This window comes from Aspergillus aculeatus, assembly GCF_001890905.1.
Source record: "Aspergillus aculeatus ATCC 16872 unplaced genomic scaffold ASPACscaffold_11, whole genome shotgun sequence".
Classification (NCBI taxonomy): Eukaryota; Fungi; Ascomycota; class Eurotiomycetes; order Eurotiales; family Aspergillaceae; genus Aspergillus; species Aspergillus aculeatus.
The window spans coordinates 580,629-601,384 of record NW_017962986.1 but is presented as its reverse complement, the minus strand read 5'-3'; the positions used below and the strand labels follow the sequence as shown (position 1 = coordinate 601,384).

At 54.4% G+C, this 20,756-nt stretch overlaps 9 protein-coding genes and 1 non-coding gene across 10 annotated transcripts; 2 read left to right on the top strand and 8 right to left on the bottom strand.

Annotated features, from left to right (window-relative positions):
- Positions 1–863: 863 nt before the first annotated feature.
- Positions 864–2,748, top strand: ASPACDRAFT_1871837 (putative isoamyl alcohol oxidase; the record flags this gene model as incomplete). The annotated part of the gene is made up of 2 exons (XM_020197983.1): positions 864–1,333; positions 1,395–2,748. 2 exons carry the CDS (start codon positions 864–866, stop codon positions 2,746–2,748), a joined length of 1,824 nt encoding a protein of 607 aa, XP_020054705.1.
- A 142-nt stretch (positions 2,749–2,890) lies between these two features.
- ASPACDRAFT_1881817 (uncharacterized protein) lies at positions 2,891–4,850 on the bottom strand. The gene is made up of 3 exons (XM_020198260.1): positions 4,542–4,850; positions 3,037–4,489; positions 2,891–2,949 (listed from the first exon to the last, which is right to left on the bottom strand). Exons 1-3 carry the CDS (start codon positions 4,586–4,588, stop codon positions 2,929–2,931), a joined length of 1,521 nt encoding a protein of 506 aa, XP_020054704.1. The 5' UTR covers positions 4,589–4,850; the 3' UTR covers positions 2,891–2,928.
- Positions 4,851–6,280: 1,430 nt separating this feature from the next.
- ASPACDRAFT_79838 (interferon alpha-inducible IFI6/IFI27 family protein) lies at positions 6,281–6,755 on the bottom strand. Its single transcript, XM_020205505.1, has one exon. It carries the CDS (start codon positions 6,733–6,735, stop codon positions 6,472–6,474), a length of 264 nt encoding a protein of 87 aa, XP_020054703.1. The 5' UTR covers positions 6,736–6,755; the 3' UTR covers positions 6,281–6,471.
- Positions 6,756–7,420: 665 nt separating this feature from the next.
- On the bottom strand, positions 7,421–8,238 carry ASPACDRAFT_122171 (VOC family protein). The gene is made up of 3 exons (XM_020196503.1): positions 7,972–8,238; positions 7,657–7,911; positions 7,421–7,608 (listed from the first exon to the last, which is right to left on the bottom strand). The coding sequence occupies exons 1-3, from the start codon at positions 8,112–8,114 to the stop codon at positions 7,590–7,592; spliced, it is 417 nt and encodes a 138-aa protein (XP_020054702.1). The 5' UTR covers positions 8,115–8,238; the 3' UTR covers positions 7,421–7,589.
- Positions 8,239–9,469: 1,231 nt separating this feature from the next.
- On the bottom strand, positions 9,470–10,705 carry ASPACDRAFT_61877 (uncharacterized protein; the record flags this gene model as incomplete). The annotated part of the gene is made up of 1 exon (XM_020203717.1): positions 9,470–10,705. One exon carries the CDS (start codon positions 10,703–10,705, stop codon positions 9,470–9,472), a length of 1,236 nt encoding a protein of 411 aa, XP_020054701.1.
- A 683-nt stretch (positions 10,706–11,388) lies between these two features.
- Positions 11,389–13,383, bottom strand: ASPACDRAFT_31135 (putative acyl-CoA dehydrogenase; the record flags this gene model as incomplete). The annotated part of the gene is made up of 1 exon (XM_020199786.1): positions 11,389–13,383. One exon carries the CDS (start codon positions 13,381–13,383, stop codon positions 11,389–11,391), a length of 1,995 nt encoding a protein of 664 aa, XP_020054700.1.
- A 1,887-nt stretch (positions 13,384–15,270) lies between these two features.
- ASPACDRAFT_61875 (uncharacterized protein) lies at positions 15,271–16,647 on the bottom strand (the record flags this gene model as incomplete). The annotated part of the gene is made up of 1 exon (XM_020203716.1): positions 15,271–16,647. One exon carries the CDS (start codon positions 16,645–16,647, stop codon positions 15,271–15,273), a length of 1,377 nt encoding a protein of 458 aa, XP_020054699.1.
- Positions 16,648–17,829: 1,182 nt separating this feature from the next.
- On the top strand, positions 17,830–17,940 carry ASPACDRAFT_t210. The gene has a single exon. It is a non-coding gene; the product is annotated as a tRNA-Leu (tRNA).
- Positions 17,941–18,278: 338 nt separating this feature from the next.
- On the bottom strand, positions 18,279–18,745 carry ASPACDRAFT_44862 (uncharacterized protein; the record flags this gene model as incomplete). Its single annotated transcript, XM_020201498.1, has 2 exons — positions 18,279–18,632; positions 18,686–18,745. The coding sequence occupies 2 exons, from the start codon at positions 18,743–18,745 to the stop codon at positions 18,279–18,281; spliced, it is 414 nt and encodes a 137-aa protein (XP_020054698.1).
- A 304-nt stretch (positions 18,746–19,049) lies between these two features.
- On the bottom strand, positions 19,050–20,620 carry ASPACDRAFT_122162 (uncharacterized protein). Its single transcript, XM_020196502.1, has 4 exons — positions 20,373–20,620; positions 20,206–20,326; positions 20,029–20,152; positions 19,050–19,961 (listed from the first exon to the last, which is right to left on the bottom strand). The coding sequence occupies exons 1-4, from the start codon at positions 20,538–20,540 to the stop codon at positions 19,178–19,180; spliced, it is 1,197 nt and encodes a 398-aa protein (XP_020054697.1). The 5' UTR covers positions 20,541–20,620; the 3' UTR covers positions 19,050–19,177.
- Between the last annotated feature and the right edge of the window lie 136 nt (positions 20,621–20,756).

Genomic DNA, 20,756 nt, shown 5'->3' with positions numbered 1-20,756 from the left:
GGACATGGCTGGCTGAAGTCTGCAGCTTGACGCACAGACGTAATGAAGCTAGGACGAGCTCTCTTGATTGTCTGAGTCGACCATGTGATTGACAATATTTAGCAGTGGCCTTAGCGAAGAAAATCACATATCATGGTCATTCGAAGCGAGGAGGCGTGAGAGGGGTCTGATTCATTCGGGCATAAAATTATGGAGAGGTTGTGCATTGCGGGGCTTGTTGCCTCAGGCAATAAGAACAGCCCATGACTAACCGCTTTGGGCCATTGCTTCGTGCTCGTATTTGCCTTGTCGAATTGTAGCAAGTTCTCAAATCTGAGACGTTCATCCACCTTTCAAAGTCGATCGCTACTGATCAATGTCTAAAAGATCATCTTGATCTATTCATATAATGAAATGTCATCTACACAGTCTTGATTGCCCAGGTCATGGCGTTCGCTCAGGCTCATCCACAAGGCCACTCAGCAGGATCCGGACAACTTGTTGCGTTGGGCCCATGAGACAAGAGAGTTTGTCTAGCATTAGATAGATCAGGTACATATCCTAGTCCTGGTGGCAAGTCCACGCCCTGAGGTGCTAAAAGGACACTCTCCTAATATCTTATGGCAGGTTCCCTTACTCGCATCATACTCCATTCGGCATCAACGCCGTATCCGTATCTCACCACCAAGGTCCGGTCGATCAACAGCCTATTTTACTCCTGAGTGGAGCATGACGTGTATGTACACTGGAGACATCCAAAACATGACGAACAGCAGGTTCAAAGGTCCACAAGCAAAAGTGCGAAGCATATCGAGAAGCGACAGACTAGCTATAAAGTGTCGTACCCTGCCTCCTCAAGGCATCTCAATCCAACAACATTGAAAATGCTACCCCTGATCTTCTGGTGCGCGCTTTGCCTTACCACGCCTGTGGTGGCAGGCAAATGCAAAAACACCCCTCTTGATGTGACATGGCCCTCTGACACGGATTGGTCGTCTTTAAATGCGTCCATTGGCGGTCATCTGCTTCGCACAGTTCCTGCTGCTGCTTCCTGCTGGCCTAACGGCCACTTGGAGTCCTCCATCTCATGCAATACAGTTCAGTCACAGTGGACCAACGCGCTCTGGCATGCAAGTCAGCCAGACTCCATTGACTACCCTATCTACGCGAACAATTCCTGTCTACCGCCAAACGTGACGGGTTATGTACACGATCTGGGCTGTACAACTGGGGGACTGCCAGCATATATTGTCAACGCTACAACGGAGACTCAGATTGCGACGGCAATGAAGTGGGCCGCCGAGCGCAGCATTCGCATCGTCATTAAAGGCACTGGGCATGATTTGAATGGGCGGTAAGGCAAACGGTTCGCCTCGCGTCACACGTCAAGCGCTAATATATGTTTGCATTGTTAGGTCAAGTGGTGCCTTTGCTCTGTCGATCTGGACTCACCATCTCCGCAAGTTACAGCGCGATATCTCCTGGAAACACCCAACCAAGAATATCACGGAGGATGTATACATCGTTGGCAGCGGCCAGCAGTGGGGTAATGTGCTTAATTACGCGCTCGCTCAGGGCCGAGTAGTCACCACCGGACAAGACCCCAGCGTCGGACTTGGTGGCTACATTCAAGGGGGTGGACACGGTCCATTGTCACGGACCTACGGTCTTGCTGCTAGTCACGTACTGCAGATGCGCGTCGTCACCACCCAGGGAGAGATACTTGTAGCCAACGATGCACAACACCAGGACCTGTTCTGGGCGCTGCGCGGTGGCGGGCCGGGTCTGTATGGTCTGGTCACAGAATATGTGCTGCGACATCATCCGGCTCCGAGCAACGTGACTATGGGAAACCTCTTGATCACCCCAAAAGCGGACCGCAACAATCTCAGCGCGGAGGCATCGTGGAAAGCAGCCGTGTCGTACCTCCAGGCGCTTCCGGAGCTGATGGACGCCGGTCTAGCAGGGGCATGTATGATGTCAACTGCCGAGGCAGCGATGCGGTTCGGCTCCCTCTCTGAAGCCACGACCGGCGTAGTCATCTCGCAAGCGTTCTGGTCCTTCAATTCAACTCCATCCGCCATGGAAGCCTTGGTCCGTGCGGTCCTCACTCGCATTGGACGTGACTCGACTCCAAATAGCGGTAGCCCTGCAGTGAATATCACGTTCAGCACTTCCAACGTTGCGAACTACACCTCCTTCATTTCCGCCATCTCTGGTAGCAACGCAGCCGGCGGCCAGAGCGTCGTATCAAGCCGCCTTCTCGGCCGCCGCGAGCTCCTCGGCACGTCGCGCACAGACATGACCAGCTATCTCAAAACTGCGCTGCAAGCGCAGAACGCGACCGCGGGAACCTTTGCGACGATCGGCTTACAAGGCGGACCGGGAGTGCAACAGACCCCTCCAGGGGACTGGGGTGCTCTGCTACCGGCATGGCGCACGGCGTACCTGCATTTCATTGCCAACGGAGCGACAGTCGACTCCGTCGCTGCGGGCTCTCCGAAGCGAGCGCTGCAAGACGCCGCGCGATGGTATGAGGCCAAGGAGCGCATGTGGCAGCTGTGGGCGCCGGAGTCGGGGGCGTACATGAACGAGGCTAATCCATTCGATCCCGAGTTCAAGCGTGACTTCTATGGGGCGAACTATGACCGGTTGGTGCAGGTCAAGGCCAAGTACGATCCGACTGAGAGCTTGTTTGTTCTGGCTGGTGTGGGAAGCGATCGGTGGGATTATGATCTAGATAGTGGTCGACTTTGCAGGGTGGATTAAAGAGGTATCTATATTCCGAGAATCTTCTACAGTATGGGCTGGGTCTCGTAATGTTTGTCTGCGGATTCAAAGCAAGTGACTGCTATTCTATCGGTCGGTGAGGAACATTCGGCTTTGGCATGCTGCTGACTTCGGATAGTGTCTTTGTAATGCGGTTGATTATCAACTAGATAGGATTAATCACGGCAAAGTATTGTACATCTAAGGCATCAGTCATCAAAATTTCACAATCTATACACGCACGTTCCCATCACTGGCTCCTTCCTTCTCCATCGACGAAGGCAGAACTTCGATCTCCTGCCGTTTCTCCAGCATCGACTGCCTCATGAACGGACTCCGTGCGCGAATCTCCTTCCCCCAGATCAGCACCAAGACCGGCGCAAAGGCCAAGGCCAGCGAAATCAAGGCCAGCAAAGTACTCGCCCACTGAAAATGCAAAGTATTGTACATGCTCTGCGCCGCGAGCGGCAGGAAGGCGGAGAAGACATTCTCGCCTAGCGCCACGGTGGCGACCGCACTCCCCGCCCAGTAACTGTACGCATCGACCACATAGTCCGCAATACCGCACACGACCGTCACACTCCCGGCCCCGACCATGGCCAGCCCTACCGCTGGCGCAACCCACGGGATGTTCGGGTACGAGGTCCAGGCATACGTGAACATCCCGCCCGCGATGCCCAGGATGCCGCCCGCCACGGCCGTGTACAGGCGCGCCTCGGGGATGGGGGCGCCGGGGATCTCCGTGTTGCGACGCGCGGAGTCAAAGTACAGTTTTGCGGAGTAAAAGCACGTGGTCCAGCCGAGACATTGGCCAACCACGATCGCGGCCTGGACATAGCCGGCCTGCACAGCGTTCCAGCCGTATAATCCGCTGAAGACTTGCTCCACGGTCTGTGTGAAGAGATAGAGCGTCCCAACGGTGAAGGCGGACCACAGCGTCGAGACGAAAATCACCGACTCGGTACACAGCAGCTGCAGAGGCCGCTTGATGCTGGCCAGGAGCATTTGGTGGCTGGGTTGTTTGTTTAATTCCTCCCGTGCGTACACGTTCTGGCCCTTGGCGCGGAGGTGGCGCGCGCGTTGGGCGAGGATCACGGCGCCCCGGGACTCTCGGAAAAGGAAGTAATAAATCGGAAAGAGGGCGCCGAACCAGATCAGCTGGAGGTAGGAGATCCAGCGCCAGGATAGGTATTGGAGGATCGCGGCGCCGATCACGGGACCGATGCTGCTTCCAGAGAGGTAAGCGAGGATATACAGGCTTACGGGCATGTTGCGCTCGCGCTCGTCTCTCCAGACATTGCCGATAACCGAGGCGACGGTGTTGGCGAGGATCATCACGCACCCGCCGCAGAAGAATCGGGTGATGATCAGAGTGGCGAAGTTGTGGGCCAGCCCCTGCGGAATAATGAAGCAGAGAAAGATTAGGTAGGTGCCCAGAAAGCAGCGCCGGATGCCAAAGTCCTCCATGACGGGGAGAACAAGGAGGGAGAAGAATGCACCGCCGATAGTCCATGAGGTGACAGGCCAGTACGAGTGTGGGAAGCTTGCATCGCTAATCCCGAACTCCTCGTTAATTTGTTCATGGGCGACGGTGATGATGGTTCCATTCATGAGTGTTGTGAACGTCGTAAACAAGGGAATCGCTGTGACAATCCATTTTCGATGAAGAGGCCAGTTGAGGGGGTCCCCCGGGTCATCGGATCCCTCCCATTCTAGAACAACGACGTCCGACTCTTGCGAGCTGGCTGGTCATGACAGTCAGTATTGGGCATTGATCAGAGGGAAGGTTTCACCTGCCTGAAGGCGTTCTTTCAAGGTCAGCGCTGGCCATTGTCGCCATATGATAAACTCGATGCAGTGAACCTCTATCCGAGTGTGATTATATATGCGAGGATGGTGAATTCTAGTGGCTTCTGCGAATATTCCCGAGTCCGTCGGACTCGTGTATTGCCGCAAACGGAATTGAGAATTCTGAGCGAGTGAAGGACAACAGAAGGGAGGAAGTTCGGAGGATACATCGGGGTTGCCAGATTTATGTGAGAAGGACAATCTCCCCGTCAACGCTTCGGCAGACGCGCCTCCATGGAGCTGAGATGAAGATCTGGACTCGGACAAGGCCAGGTTTTTGCCTTCATGGACTCTCGACGGAGACTCGGAGAGAGACTTTGGAGGCTCCACCCGCTGTTAGTTCTCAAGTCACCTGCCGCATTCGGGTTAGTCGGTCGCTCTGTTCCATCTCCCCGATTTTCTTGTTTTAGTCTCTGGAGAGTTGATTCAGACCATTGCACTTACCTGGTGGTACCTTTCGCGTTAGTTGATTTCTTCAGCTAAATCCGCGGAGTGGATGCGAAATTTCTTGCAGCTCTTCAGTTGCACATATGTGCAGTATGTATGTCAGTGTCTGATACATCCAATCGAGCATACCGCCACTCCTTCTCCGAGCTTGCTGACAAGATGCGTAATCATGTCATAAGCATGTCATCCTGCTGAGAGGGATGGTTTGCATCCTGGAAGTCGGCGAATCTCTCGTGGCTAAGCAGGGTTCACCATTCGATAATAAATGCTATTTATGATGTTAATATCTACTTCTCGTATCGGCTTGAGACCGAAGAGTCAGCTGGCGCAAGTCGGACTGAAATAGGCTAGCGGGAACCTTGAACGACTTTTTTTTGTCTTTTCTCTGTTCCGCTGGCTGCCATCCGTCCCCTTCAATAGGTTCTCTCCATGGACTGCCTTGATCCAGCAGGTCGGAAGCGGGTTAGCCGAGGTGGGTCTGGGACTTTTCCGCACCTGGCGGGCGCTTAGCGCGCTCTTCCCCTCGTGCACTCCAACAATGAACAATCCCATTGTGCGGGTGTGACAACCGCCTCCTTCCGGGCTTCTAAATGGCCTTCCAAGTTTCTTGTTGAACGGTACACAACATACTTACTTCTCATCAGTCTACATCATGGGCACTGCGTCTTCGACATTTATCAGCCTCTTTCTCGCCACTGCCACTAGAGACAATCCAATAGCTGCTCCTATGTCATGAAGGTTCTTTATTCTCACCGATTCTCGGGGCATCAGCTGTACCTGATCACGGGAACCGCGCAGCGACAACGCATCTGCACCCACCCCACTATGACCTGATGAATTGTGCGCATATCGCGGGAAATTTCAGCGCTCTCGTCATGCACGGTGCTTAAACATTTATAGCCGTCGATGTCTCGGCCTTCCCCACTACATGCAACCTGCTCCTGCACCGATGAATGTGTTGGCAGCACGCTTGCTCGCAAACCCGTGCTCCTCGGTTTGTCAAGAATCATTTCTACAAGCCCCACAAACATCAATCATGGACAAGCGGGCGGTTAACGTACCCCTGGAACCGGATCCAGATCTTACATTGCTTAACTCAATCTCGGTCCGACGATCGGGTGCGACCGTCGGAGACGAGGATCTCTTCAATCTTGTGCATAACCAGTCTGCAGGCCTACAGTTTAGGAGAAATCCACTCAACCTAATTGATCTAATGGAAGTAGTACCTGTTTCTCTTGCAGATTCATGCAGCCTAGTCTCAGACCACCACAGGCACTACCCGCAAGAGCCGACCGGTGCACTATTCTCCGTACGAAGCACAGCCGGTGTGAACACTGTAAACCCAGCATACAACCATCATCAATTAATCACTTTCAACGTCCTAAACCGCTCCCTCGCCACCCATTCACAGATTTCTAGCTTCAGACATTAATGCCAGACCATCCCCAGTCTCTGAAAGAAACCAAACAGAGACCCCTTCGGCACATATCCCGCATACCGACTTTGCCACCATGCCGCAAATGACCCTTCCACCGGGCCCAACTCGGCGAACCCAAGCACCTCTAGCACCCACGGCATGAGGGCCACAAACACTCCCAGAGCCAGGATGGTAGTGTACACGGGGTGTTCTTGTGCGAACTCAAAGGCTTCCTCGGAAGCGCGTCGCAGAGCCTCGGTGGCTGCTTGGGCCATTAAGGCGTGTTGCTCGATTGCGTTGACCAGGCCTGAGAGGAGACCGCGGGCGAGGTAGTCAGTCCAGCCAGCTGGGTGAATGAGCTCGCTGGTGGACTTCTGTATCTCGGGGACGGTCGGGGTGGTGAGGATTATGGTGAGGAGCTCCGAGACTTGTGGGGACGAGGTATGAGGTGTTCTGGGTTGAGCAGATGCACGTGTGCGCTTGGTAGGGACCACGCAGTTGAGCATAGAGAAGATGACACCCATTCTGTCGAGCTGTTAGATACGATGAAGGTAATGGAATTGTGATGACATTTAGTGAGCTTGGTGATGACAAGGAAAGGTGATTGGCGGGAAGAGCTTCGGGGGTGGCAAATGGAAGGTGGATGAAGATTGTTGTGATCAAGACAAGTGCTAAGATGAGGTCTTTATACCATTCACATCCCCTTTCTTCCATCCACTGCATGTTTGCATGGCAAACAAAGCTTTTCTCTACCCGATTGCCGCAGCAGCAGGATTGGCTCACTTTTGGTGGCATAGGAGTTACTGCAGCTATTGATTCGGTATCCTTCACCCCTCGGCTTCTGAGGTAGCTTGGTAACGGGCGCTTACAGCCACTCAGCCCGGTCATACAAGGCCAACGGGCGGAGTTGTAGCAGGCGGCGCGTACCAGCTCGGGGCACAACATCCAACCCTATCTTGAAGGATCTCCATCGTGTGCTAAGGCAGACATATAGGCTCAATTAGACAAGGTTCTATTGACTAGATTTGATATAAAGATATTGTCACCGTCCTCCTGCATTCAAAACCGATCCACGCTCTATCGACAACGGGCACCACCATCAAACTCCACGCCGTGCTTTTTCGTCTTCTTACATATAATTGGAGATCCTGTGCCATGTCACTAATCAAGCCATTGAACAAGAGACGACCACCTACTCAATCAGATTGCCGTCCGGATCGCGACAATACACACTGTGAATCTTGCCTCGAGCCCCGGTGCGCTGAACAATCTCACCCCCCTCGAGTATCTCAATGCGAGCGTCCTCAAGAGCCTTCTTCACCTCACTGACTTTGGTATCAGTCAAGAAGCAGAGGTCCGCACTGCCTGACATCACATTCTGGGCTTTGGGCTCGAATTCCTTGCCGCGTTCATGAAGGTTGATTTTCTGCGAACCGAAGATGAGGGAATGACTAACACAGATCAGCACGAGGGTTCATCCAGGCCAGACGCAGTGCATTGGTAGAGCAGACCGTTGGACCTCCGGACTGCTTGGAGAGGTGAAGATCTCGTGTCGCATTCCGAGGTGGGAGGTGTAGAAGGCCACCGTCGTGGGAATGGACCGCACCGTCAGCACCAGGTGGTCGAGGGACTTGATGGCGAATCTAGCTGTCATTGTGGTGCTTAGTAGTTCAATAGACAGGTTGTGAAGTCAGAGTCTGGGGGAGGTGGCAGTGCACGTTATGTTGCTTCGGTAGTCATCTCCGAGGTGGGGAAAGAAATGTCCGGCAGGACAGCAGGACGCCGAGCGGATTTGAAAGTATACTTAGCTCTATGGCGTCATAAGATCCATTCAATTATCTAAGATGTTTGGTCTGTGGGCGTGTCTCAATGAAATACTTGACTAGACGCTGTCAGTGATTCTATGACCCATTTCTGAATGGTCTCAGATCCAAGCTTGTCCAGTTCACCAGACCGAAGTCGAAACTCGAGCAGAAAGATACCAAGGTCGAGTTTGCGCTGACTTGAGTTACATTCAGCGGAGTTGTTCATGCTGAGTCAGAGTTTGTGCTCATAATTCCGTGTAACAATAGAGTGCGGGACACCACAGCAACTTCCCATCACCATCAATCAAAGAACTCCAACAGTGCTATGCTGAGGATTCTAATCCTTACAGGGACGTCGCCTGAGCCTCTTTAGTTCTTACTCTCTTTAGTTTTTACTCTCTTTGTTTCTCTCTATTTGTGTTGCGAGCTGATTGCAGCGCTCTTCTCGTCGTTGTTGGTGGTTAGTCCCTTTGCATCTCATGTTCACTCATCCGCGCCGATATAACCCATTGGTTCTTCCTTCAGTTGTTCTGCTTCAATCGATCCTAGTTGCTCTCTTCTTTCTGTCGCTTTCCCGAGTGCTTTCACTTGTGGCTTGTTCCTCTGGTTTTTGGTTAAGTAGAAATCTTAACAACTACCACAGATCTCGTCGCTAAAGTCAGCACTGTTCCTGCCTACAAATCGTCTCAGACGGAGTATCCTGATCGACGTCTCGCTGATTTGACCGCAGAGACCATTCTCGGTCCCCCGACCATCGATTCGTTCACTGCAGGAGAGCCTACCACCCCAAATTCATTTGGTGGCAAGGAAAAAGATCAAGAACGGTCCTTTTGTACGGGGTCACAACAACTAAGGAACATTAGGCTCGGTTGGAGCAAGGTTCCCATTACACTGACACTAACGATGATGATACCTCCATGCTGTGGTTTGCTTTACGTTGTATGATTCGCGCAAAATGGGCATCTCTTATCAGGGACTAGCAATGCAGTCAGTTGACGTGGCTCGCGACTCAGTTCCACTAGCATATTCGTCCAACTCCACATAGTGAAATTGTTGGCAGATTACAAACATCAAAATTCAAGATGATGTGGCCGAGCTGTCTCCAGCAGAACAACAATTCTCAATTGATCAAAGGCGCAAGTTAAGTACTTCTTTTGACCAACTATCTGCATGGCGACCATTACATAACCCTCCCATTCAGCAATCACCTCAACTTCCCAAAGAACTGCACCAGTCTCCTGCCAGTCGATGGCCTCGGCCCTCTGGATGCTGTCTTCTCGGCTACCACATGGTACGCCTGCAAAGCATTGACGGAAAATGCATGCGCTCCACCCCACAGGAACAGCCTAAAGACACGATAGGTCTCCTCGCCCCAGCCCGCTACAATCTTATCTTTGGCCTGATCCAATCTCCTCGCCCATTCTTCCATTGTCCACCCATAATCCTTGGTCTCCTGGACCACCTCCTCTACCGTGAACCCATGCATCAAAAGCTCACCCACCACATCCTGCACCGCCATATACGTATGTGTGCCACCCCAAACATACCGCCTCGTGAATGGGCTAACAGCGTACTTCTCCACCGCCGCTGAACCATCTAGATACATCCTCCCTCCTACCTTCAGTAGATTCCAGGCCCTGCTTGCAAACCGCCGATAATCTGGCAAATGCTCGATGACCCCTAAAATAACGACCGCATCGAACTCCCTTTCAGACTCCCACACCCAAAAGTCCCCGACCAGCACGTGCCCCGGCAACTGCAACCTTTGCCGCATCTTCTCAACATACCGTGCCTGGTATTCGAGCAATGTCAACGTGGTAACATGTACCCCTCTGGCGCCACAGTATTCCGTGACCCCACCCCAGCCCCCACCAATATCCAGCACGCGCATTCCGGCCTCCAATCGCAACGCGGCAAACATCCGCGCGAGTTTGCGCTCGGCCGCATCCTCTATGCTCATCCTCTGTCCGTCTGTGTCCTGTTGATCGAATATTCCGTGCGTGTAGAACCGGTACCGCGTATCGATGAATGTGAGGAACAAGTCGTCGCCGCGGCCGTAGTGCTCGTTTATTGATTGAGCGTTCATATGGATGCCGGCACGGAAATAGTAGTCCCAGAGGAAGCGGAGACGTTGGCGAAGGGGGACTTTATCCTCAAAATCAGGACGGGATGCGAAGAGCGTCGCGAGGTCGCCGCTTATGCTGATGGTGCCTTTGACGTAGGCCTCACCAACAGCAAGCTCGGTGATCGGGGTGCGGAGGGAGGCCGGGGTGTGGAAGGTGACGCGCCAACTTGGCTGGTGGAGCGGGTTGACGGGGACGATGGAGCCGTCAGGGAGTTCGATTTCACCGGGAGTGTTTAGCGTGGTGAGGAGAGGGGCGAGACCGGTGCGGGGAAGCTTCGCCGGTGATTGCCCTGGGTGTTGAGTGGGGTACGTCATGGTCGCTGCTGTTTATCTCGGGTGAGTTTCTAAAGGGTTTGCCGGCAAGGCAGGACACTGAGAGGAAACATGCTGCTTATATCATTTTCTTCAAATGCTAACAAGCTCAGAAGCAAGGGGTGCAAGTCTGACATGTTCCATCCGGGTCGAGGCTGAAGGAACGCCTGCAGACGCCTATCTTGAGATTCCGACCAGTCAAAAAGGAGTATCGTGACAAACACCTGGTCCGTACCGTGTCTTAGCAAACAGAGGCTCGAATCCAATACTCTACATCTCACATGCATTTTGCGCGGCAATCAGCGCCCAGTTACTCGTCCGGAAGGGTCTTCTCATGGTGGTGTTGACCCACTTTCTGCAGCGCTTGTTAGAATGAATACTAGGTCAATGTGTGGCGCGGCTGAAAATGGGAGCCGAAGGGAGTGATTGGCCAGCCATTGACCACCTACAGAGCATGCTGAGGTCTTGCAAAGATATAAACACTTACCCAAAACAGGGCGTGATTGTCTTCAGCACTCCGGCTTGTTTGCATTGTTTGTGACCGAATTGTGGGCCCGCCCCCTGGGCTATAGGACTGATGTGCTATTGCAACTCACCGTTTGTGGCGAAGAGTCCTAGGCGTACAAAGGTATATCCCAACAGAGAGAGGCTCGATCAAACGGTCAATCTTAGCATCCTAGAGATAGCTACAGCTTGGAGAGTTCTTTGTGTGTCGATAGAGTGCCTCCAAGAAATATCTGCTTGTCCGCAGCAGACTCTTCAGACCATCCGATCGATGATGAAGCGACATGGATACTTGATGTAGTGTTACCACTTATCCACCGAGAAGCAACCGCTTTCGCAACTTGGTTATCATCCAGAGAAGCAGTGTATATCAGCAGCGTGCCGCATACAATCACCTCGATATATTGCATGAGTCCCCTTCCCCGGTAGAGGAGCTCTTCCGTCACGTGTCGGGAGACAATCGATTGCAAGGCATCCAAGCTTTGTTCCATATTTTTGCATTCGTGCTCGAATTTCGGTTTGCAGACTGCAAGTAAAGGTCTCATCCATGGACTCAGGACTGTCTCGATGATTTTCCCCTTCCCTAAACGCCTGTCGTTGATAACTCGAACCACATCTTCTGCCATCACATTGACAGTTCCTTCCCAGATAGCATTGACTGCGCAATCGCGGAAGATCTTGGCAATGTTCAGCAACCCACCGTCTTCATTATTCTCACAGTAGCCCACGCCACCCAGACACTCCATGCAGGCGCGAAGCCCATGGACCGCATCCACGCTCACCGTACCCTTCATCACGGGAGTGATCAGACGAAGCAGAGCTGCAGCTGTCGCCTTATCTCTAGGAATCAAGTTAGCAGCCTTGGTATCTCGGGCCGTCAACTCCCAGTCTTGCTCGATGGTGCCCTGCAACGCAACGGCAAAGAAGGTGAGTTGCATTGACGCCCAGTACTTCACCGTCTCACCCGCCATCCATCGCACATGCAGTCGATTGTCTTGCAGAAGCTTCCCCTGTGTCGTCCGAATTTTACTGTAAGCGCGACAGATTGCCAGCCCGCGGCCCCAATACCCAAGGGAGCCGCCGGCCGTATAGAGCCTAGTGATGTTCAGGACCGTCGCAATCTCCTTAACCCCCTTGCCTTCTTCCCCAATCAGCCAACCTCGAACCCCCCTTAACTCCAGCTCAGCCGTGGGAAGTGATTTGGTGCCCAGCTTATTCTTCAGCCGCTGGATGCGGATCCCATTCAACTCCGGTGCCTTCTCTTCGCCACCAGCACAGCGGCGCATCGGCACGTAGAACAGACTGAGCCCCTTCCTGGTCTGGGCCAGCAACAGCGTCATCTCGGAGTCGGTCGCGCTGCTGAACCATTTGAAGCCATCGATGCGCCACGGGCCCAGCGGCAGCCCATGCGCGTCGCGGTCCCTGCCTTGCGCGCTATCGTGCGCAATCTCATCCCCCGTCAAGCGGCGGGCCACCGTCTCCGTCCCGCGGACATCACTTCCGCCGCGGCGCTCTGTCATCCACTGGCCTGAAGTCCACGCCACGGAGGGATCCCGCGCGACCAGCCGCTGATACGACTCCCGCAGCACCGCCCCCCGCCCCGGCTGGTCACCGTCCGGGTCGTCCCGATGCACGTGGAGCAGTTTCGCCGCCCCGTCGCTCATCGACGCCGGACATCCCGTCATCGCCGCACTGCCCGTCCACACATGATTCAACGCGAACTGGTGGACGCGTCGGTTCCACCCCTCGTTCTCTTCGTCGTACGCGACAGAGACTAGTCCTTTCTCCTGTCCGATCGCCTTGAGTCGGCGCCACCCTTCCCCAACCCAGAGCGGGTCGACGCGGTTCTCTGCGCCGAAGGTTGTGAGGGGCCGAAGGATTGGGGGGTTGACCTCTGCGTCGATGGCGAGGCGGAGAACAATGGGGTCGAGGGCCAGGCGGGAGAGGTCGTGGATAGCGGTTGTGGGCTCGGGGCAGTTCGGGGGAAGGTAGAGATCTAGCACGCGGGCGAACGCGGTGTCGTCGCAGGGCGGGGAATCGGTGGCCAATTGGGGGTGGTTGTCGTTGTTGTTGGTCGTGGTGGTGGAGGAGGAGGTGTATGCGGGCGGGATGACAGGAAGTGGTTGGAAGAATCCGTTCGTGGAGGAGGAGGGTGTCTTTCCGTTGGGGGGCTCCATCGTTTGTGAGTACGTGTGCGTACTTGATCCTCTGAGGCGTATGGCAGTGCTTTTGTCGTGACGGTGCGTTGTATGGATAGGGCCGGATGACAGGGTGGGCTTGGACGGTCGGTGGCAGGAATATCTATCATATACGGTGTGTGTGGCCAAATTCAACGAGCGGGGAAGATACCTCGGTCAGAATGGTTTCTCCCCACCACACCATCCAGTCTCAGTTGCAGGGATTGTTACGGTACCTGGTACTAAGTACCTAGGTATGCCGTAGGGAAACCCGAAATTGGAGGGCGTCAGGAGGACATTGATTACGAGATCCCGACCACCTTTGAGATTCAACATCCGAGGTCCACCGAACTTGGTACATGTGGCGGAGAAGGTTCAATGAGTTCGTTTATGCCCCAACAGAATATCAGTGTGACTCGTACGCTCAGCTGGTGCTGAGTTAATCCAATTGCTATGAAGGACGGTCAACACTATCAATCTTAGTGATTTTGTATTCTTTCTCCGAAGATGCTCGGTGTTTTGTCATGCACCGGAGGGTCAGGTCGGCCGACAGTCGCTTCGGAATTACCCCGCCCCCGCACCCGCACTGCACCCCGCAGATTCACAAGGAACTGACTGAAGGCCTACCGTGGACCACTTGTTGAGCTTCCAAGTTCCTCTCCTGTGTCCACACATTCAACCGTGCTCACACACCTATAGGCTGTGGGATTGGAATACCAGACCTTATTGTCGGTAATGTTGAACACTAGTCTGCATACATCCTACCCAACAAACCCAAGCAGCCGCCGTCAGTCCCACTTACACATACTTGAACTTAGAAAGCAAACACACGGTACGGTGGCGTCGAGCTCGAAACATCAAACCCATCCAAGTCAAATAGTCTGCCCAGATTGCACCAGGTCTCTTCATCAACTACTACAATGCCAGACCGGAGATCAAGAACCTCGAACTCAACCCGAACAGGCACGGCCTCCTGATTTTTTCATAACGGATGTTCCGTCTCGTCATCACCCGCCGCGCGATCAATTTGCGACGAGATAATATGCATGGTATCCGTAAGGATCTCGTCGCTTTGCTTACTGAGTAACGTCCCCGAGCCTGCGAGGCGTAGGAGATGAATCGACCGAGCGAGCGCTTCCTTGAATTTCGGCACCCGGGCGGAAGAGATATCGGATAGAGCGAGCATTGCGCAACGCGACCCCGACGGCGAAACACTGGAACCACACCTGCCCGGCGGACATTGTCGTGGAGACGAGACGTATAATGGCTCGATCCTGGGAAATTGAAGACGTCCCGTACACCCGAAGTCATCATTTGAGCTCGGGCGGTGACGGGCGGCTCGAGCTGCTCCTGGCGTCGGACTGAGGGCATAGCTGGATGCTCAAGGTGTTGTTTGCTGGCCAGGAATGGGCGGAGTAGTAGTGATTGATGGTCGAATGCGAGCTGAAGGGTCGGTGTCTGCAGTTTGAATACGCTGAATCCCTAATAGTATGCTGTGCCTGGACCGGAGTGATGCGCGCGCTCTGCAGTCTGTTGTCCTGAAATGGTGGCGACGAAAAAGAGAAACGAAGTCTCTAATGGAGGTGTACGTGGTTTGCGGAGGTACGGTCATTCGTGAGTTCATTTTCACTATCTCAGATTGGCTGACACTTTCCCACCCACCCGCAAGGCTTTGGTACTGAGCCTTTGTTGAGCAAAGACTTGTTTGTGCCTTTCATCTACTGTACCAACGGATTACACATTCGGTCTCTTTATGAATAGTCAGTGGGAACGTCAAAACGCATGAGGCGCATGGTTACCATGAAACGACAACTCAGAGATCACAAACAATATGACATATTTAACTCTGCATCTCCCTGTCACCCGGAAACCATGAGCGAGAATGTCTCACATCGCCTGTCCCCAAGCCGCTCGCATCTGCTCAATTACGGTATCCGTATACCCCCACAGCAAGGTCGAGTAATCCGACGCCCACGACAACCCTGTGTAGAACGTGCGATGCCGTCCCTGCAAGCCATACAATTCGCTGTAGAACCCATCCCGAATCTCGTTTGCACTCACACTCATCGTCGCCGGCGTGTGGTCTCCCCAGGTCACGATCTGCGGCTTCCGCGCCGTCGGAAACGTACCTTGGGCGCGGAGCCGGGCAAACGTCTCCACCAACAACTGCCGCGCATCGGACGCGCTGAAGGACTGGTTCCCCACTAGCTTGATGGTGCGGTATCCGGGGACGCGCTGGGCGTCGATTCGCCAGATGAACGGCTCGTATGGCACGGCCAGAGGGTTGTCCGGGTCGATGTTAAGGAAGTTCACCCCTTCGACGAGACCGGTGTTATTTATGAGGGCGGCGTAGTACGTTTGGTGGCGCCAGCGGGCGAAGAGGTCCGATTCGTGCGCGTCGAGGTCGATGATGTTGCGCAGGTTCTCGAGCGTCACGGGGATGGTGAGGAGGAGTTGGTTCGCACGGATGAGTCGCGCTGTCCCGTTGGCGTGATGGACGGTGACCTCGACGCCGTTGTGGGTGCGACGGACAGATCGGATGGTCGTCCTGAACAGGAGGTGGGGGGCCAATTCCTTCGCTGCCCGGGCGTAGATCTCGGCCATGCCGTTCACCGGGCGGATGTAGCCTTCTCCCAGGGCTTTGGCGTGCGGGATTCCGAGGTATTGGACGTGGTAGAGGGTCATCGTCCTCAGGATGTCGCCGCAGCCATGATTGATGTTCGGGAGGATGGTGTCTTCGAGATGGTATTTCTTCACAAAGTCGCCGAACGGGAGCAGCAGGTCCTCTGGGACTGGGTCGGGTAGGTCGTAGACCCCGTCGCTGAGGAAGGGGAACTGGGCGATGGCATCGAGGTATGGTTTCAGGACCTGCTGCTCGTCAAAGGGCTCGACCTGCACCCTGGCGCCGGTTCTCAGGTTGAGATATTGGTCCGTGGACGAGGCGGGCACGCGCACTTCATACGTGACGTTGAGTCGGTGTAGATACGCTCGCGTCGCGCTGGTGTTGAAGAGTCCCTCGACCCCGTAGTTGATGGGGGTGTGATTGGCTGGATAGAAGGTTTCTGCATGACCACCCAGACGGTTGCTGCGCTCGACCACGACGAAGGACTTGCCCAGGTCCTTGAGGCGGATGGCCGCGTAGGTGCCGGTGCTTCCTCCGCCCACAATCACCACATCGCGAGTGCTTGTCTCGGAAGCCGCGTCAGCCCCGGCCCCAAGGAGACACGAAAACAGGCCAAAGAGGCTGAAAGCTATTGCCATCATCGTTGCTGGCTGGAGATAGTACCTACAGCAATAGCGAAACGGTGGATCGCAACACGACCAAAGCGCTCACAGCATCGCTCGATTCTAACCTTCAAGTCGCTCTTGCCAGATTCTAATGGCTATACAAAATGCTGCCATAATCATCCTCTCTTCCGTCCCATGATGCTGAGGACAGACTACCTCGAGACCACGCACAATCGGATTACACCAAACCGCCCTCTGTCTATCTCGCCGACTCTCGATAAAGACCCGTCCTTCGTGACATTCTTCGAGGAACGATCATAATCTGCGACAGCGCATGTGGATGCGTGCCAATTGTCGCTCGCGGGCACTTTTTGAGTTGCGCCTTTTAAGATGATGCTGTTCAATACAGCCGGTGAGGACAAAGGATCGAGGATAGATCTGTGGGTATCGTACGCGATGCTCCAACTCCGCCAAGCCGGGCGGCCAACACAAAAAGGCCTCAGGTGTCATAAAGCTTCAGACATGTGCTGATGTTCTAGAACCCTGACCAGATGATGTCGTGATACCACCACTATGTGGATGGCTCCAGTCGAGTCTGATTTCGTCCCAAGGCAACACGGATGTCACTTCACGGGGACGGTGATCGAGAACAGGACGCAGCATCGTTCGGTTACAGTGAAGACCCCGCGCGACCGAGATACAGACCGGCAGAGCGCAATGTTGCACACGATCTGGAGACAGGTCATCCGCATATGAGGGTACCTGACAATCGGGGTTGGCGAAACCTTCATCCGCACGCTCAGTGACGCCCCAATCGGGCACTTCTCGTGCGATAACGAGGCCATCAATCGGGTAGTTGCTCAAGGTCGGCGGATTCGAGCTCTGGACTGGCAAGGGGCGAGAGGATGGTCCCACACGGTGAAAATTGAATGTAGCATGGCATCTACCCTGGTCTGGGTACCATTTGTATCGCCTGGGCAGGGCTTCCGTGGTGACATTCCGCCGAGCTGGTGATGGCCTGTCGGCGGTACAAGGCCAGGCGAGAGCTGAAGCTACCAGATTGTACGGGGTAGCGTTGCACGGTGGGTTGAATGTACCGACACGAGGCGAGGCGTATTTGGATTTGTGTTGTTTCCTGGTAGTAAGGATGCGATCGAGAATGCGTCACTTCTTTCACAGCGTATCAATCAATGACAAAGTCACCCTTACATCAGTTAAGGCAAGATGGCCGAGTTGGTCTAAGGCGTCAGGTTAAGGTTACCTTAGCATACAGCTTCACAGCTTCCTGATCATCGTTTGATGGCGTGGGTTCGAATCCCACTCTTGTCATATCTTTTTGCATATTCCGCAATTTACAGCCGTGGCTCGACCTCCTTCAGGTGGCTGCGGTTGTTCGTATCTCTCTTTTTGTTCTCTCTTTTTGTTCTCTCTTTTTCTCTTCAATTTCTTCTGAAATGCTTTAGCACTCGCAATCGGACAAGAATTCACCTTATCAAAGGTCGCCTCTGATTGTGAATACACAATCAACAGAATAAACACTCGAATAAACTAAAAAGCCTCTCACCCCCCTATACTTCTTAACAGGTATAACACACCAACCACACTACACTTCAAAACATGCAATCCCCTTTCACCCCATCCCCGTCTCAGCTGAACCCTCCCCTAAATCAAGATAAAGAAAGATACCCACCGCGCGCCCACCCCATCCACGCCACCCCCACCCCCGCAGCAACAACAGGCACCACCCCCTCCCGCACCCGCACCGTCCGCCACACGACCACCTCGGCAACATAGAACCCCAGAACCGCCCCGAAACTCAGCAGCGCCAGATCGTACACGGGCGCGTCGTGGATGTGGTACGCGGCCGCGCCCCGGATGACCCCCGCCAGCAGGTTGGCGAAGCCGTAGACGTGCGCGAGGAGCGGGGATCGGGCCGGCGCGTTCGGGCCCGAGAAGGCTTGGATGGAGGGGAGCGGGCGGAGGTAGGTTGCCAGGCTGTGGGTTAGGGTGGCTAGGGTGCTCTGCTTTAAGGTTACAATCTTTTGTCGGGCAGGGAGAGGATGGATGGACATACGTAGAGGAGGAAGTAAGGGAGGAGGCCTTCTTCGTAGGGTGGGAGCCACGGGGTGGTCATTATTGGGGGGTATGGGATTGGGTTGGTGAGTTTGAGGGCAGTTAGCTGGGGGTGGGGGGTGGAGGGTTGTGATGCGAAGGGGGCATGAAGAGATGGCTTTTATAGGTACGGCAGGCAAATATTGGTCAGTGAAGGATGAGACTCGAGGTGTCTACGTAGTGACGATTCCCCTGTTGGCTCTGTGGTACTTGCCCTGTTCGTGTTCTTCGTATGCTATACTTCTGGAAGAGCTACCGTCAGCGTCTGGCGCATCCGAACTCGCATTAACCTTGTGATGTGAGGTGTCTTCATTAAGGTTAGTCGTCAGACGATAAAATGTTACATTCCTGACATCCCTTAGCAATCTATCCTGTCATCTTCAGATAATACCGTTCTCTACATTCAAGCAATTTCAACTCCACGGTTACAGAGAACATGCGACCAGAAACGTCCTCAAGCCTCCAACATCGCCTCAATAACCCCATACCCCTCCATCACCACATCCACCCCCATAACCACCAACCCCGCCCGCCGCAACAGCTCCGTGATATGCCTCTCCGTCCGCTCCATGGCCGCCATAAACACCATCATCACGATATCCATCCTCGCCAGAATCCGCGGCGCGTGCATCTCAGGCACAATGCCCCCGAACAGCCACAGCTTCGAATACCCGCTCCGCATTCCGGCAGCCACGTTCCGCAGGATGTCCATCACCTTCTCGTCCGGCCAGTTGTGGATGATGTGCTTGAGCAGGTACACCCGCGCTCCCTGCACCGGCTGCGGCGTGAAGAAGTCATACGGCATGTACTCGATTGTTGGGTCCCGCAGGTCTGCGGGGATGGTCTCGATCACCGACCGCTGATCCTGGAGGACGATCTGCCCCGTCTGCAGCGGGACGGGGAACTTGGTCTTCAGGACGCGGAGGTCGTGGCCCATGCCGCCGCCGACGTCGACCAGCAGGGGCGCATCGGAGTCGAGGGTGTCAACACCGCCCGTGGTAAAGCGCGTCCAAACGGGGTAGCTGTCGCTCCAGTGCTGTTGGTTGCGCTTCGTGGTTTGGAAGGTGTTGAAGTCGCGGGCGATGGTGGGGTTGGCGGCGAGCCATTGGAAGAAGCTGCGGTCGGTGTGGAAGCAGGATTGGAAGATCCCCGAGGGGCTGTCGCTGTCAGAGGGGTTGCGGTACTGCGTTGCTTGGAGGTGGTCGGGGAAGCTTTGTAGGTTGGGGACGATGTTGCCGCTGTTTGCGGGGCGGAAGTGTTAGCGAGCTCGTCTAATCGGAATCACCCCAGGCAGTGAGGACATACAACATGCGGAAACCGGCGGCGAATGCTGCGGTTGCCAGAATGTCCGACGTAGGGGTTGCTGTGTAAGCCTCTGGGCTGGATTCGCGCACGACGCCAGTGCCGGTGATGACTCGCATGAGTCGAGCTGGAGTTGGTCAGCTTTGGTTCGATCAGAGCGTGCTAGGAGGCTGAGCTCACCGAGGAGGCTTGATGCCGCTCCCGTCTGCTCTGCCAGCTGCTGAAGCGTCAAGGTCCCATGGCTCAGCTTCTCGAAAATGCCCAGGTCACTTGCGGTTCGAAGACAGGGGAAGATGGTAAACTGCAGTTGTTAGCTTGGGCTTCCGACATGAAGGAGCGAGCCAGACTGTTGTGAAGCTCTCCAAGGCTTTATCCCCGGGTCTCCGCAGAGCATCAATGACAGACTGGCATTGAAGAATGGCTTCTTTGTGTGCTGTTGGGTCGTCGAGGTTGATTCTGTTGAGCTGGGCGAGGGAAGATTTAGCCTCGTCAACGTGGGGATTGAAGTCGCTCATGCTGAATGGATGTGGTGCCTAAGGCAGAAAACAACACTTGGTTTGATGCGGTGCGCCAGCCGACAAACACTACCGCTTATCATGAAGGCTGGATTTGGTGATGCAAATTAGCTTCCAGGTTCGATCTTCGCCTGGACCATTCATTCTTGCCAAGCTGCACGCCACTCTTGAACGCCTGAATTGCCTGATCAAACCGGCTTCATCGAATTTTCAAAA

Coding starts and splice junctions, on each gene's coding strand:
- ASPACDRAFT_122171 (XM_020196503.1), bottom strand. CDS start 8,114: ATGACAGCTAGATTCGCCATCAAGTCCCTCGACCACCTGGTGCTGACG. Junction 7,912..7,971: donor AGCAGTCCGGAGGTCCAACG/GTCTGCTCTACC, acceptor GATCTGTGTTAG/TCATTCCCTCATCTTCGGTT.
- ASPACDRAFT_122162 (XM_020196502.1), bottom strand. CDS start 20,540: ATGAGCGACTTCAATCCCCACGTTGACGAGGCTAAATCTTCCCTCGCC. Junction 20,153..20,205: donor AGCGGCATCAAGCCTCCTCG/GTGAGCTCAGCC, acceptor GACCAACTCCAG/CTCGACTCATGCGAGTCATC. Junction 19,962..20,028: donor GCCGCCGGTTTCCGCATGTT/GTATGTCCTCAC, acceptor CCCCGCAAACAG/CGGCAACATCGTCCCCAACC.
- ASPACDRAFT_79838 (XM_020205505.1), bottom strand. CDS start 6,735: ATGGCCCAAGCAGCCACCGAGGCTCTGCGACGCGCTTCCGAGGAAGCC.
- ASPACDRAFT_1881817 (XM_020198260.1), bottom strand. CDS start 4,588: ATGGCGACAATGGCCAGCGCTGACCTTGAAAGAACGCCTTCAGGCAG. Junction 4,490..4,541: donor GAAAGAACGCCTTCAGGCAG/GTGAAACCTTCC, acceptor ATGACCAGCCAG/CTCGCAAGAGTCGGACGTCG. Junction 2,950..3,036: donor AGAAACGGCAGGAGATCGAA/GTTCTGCCTTCG, acceptor CTGATGCCTTAG/ATGTACAATACTTTGCCGTG.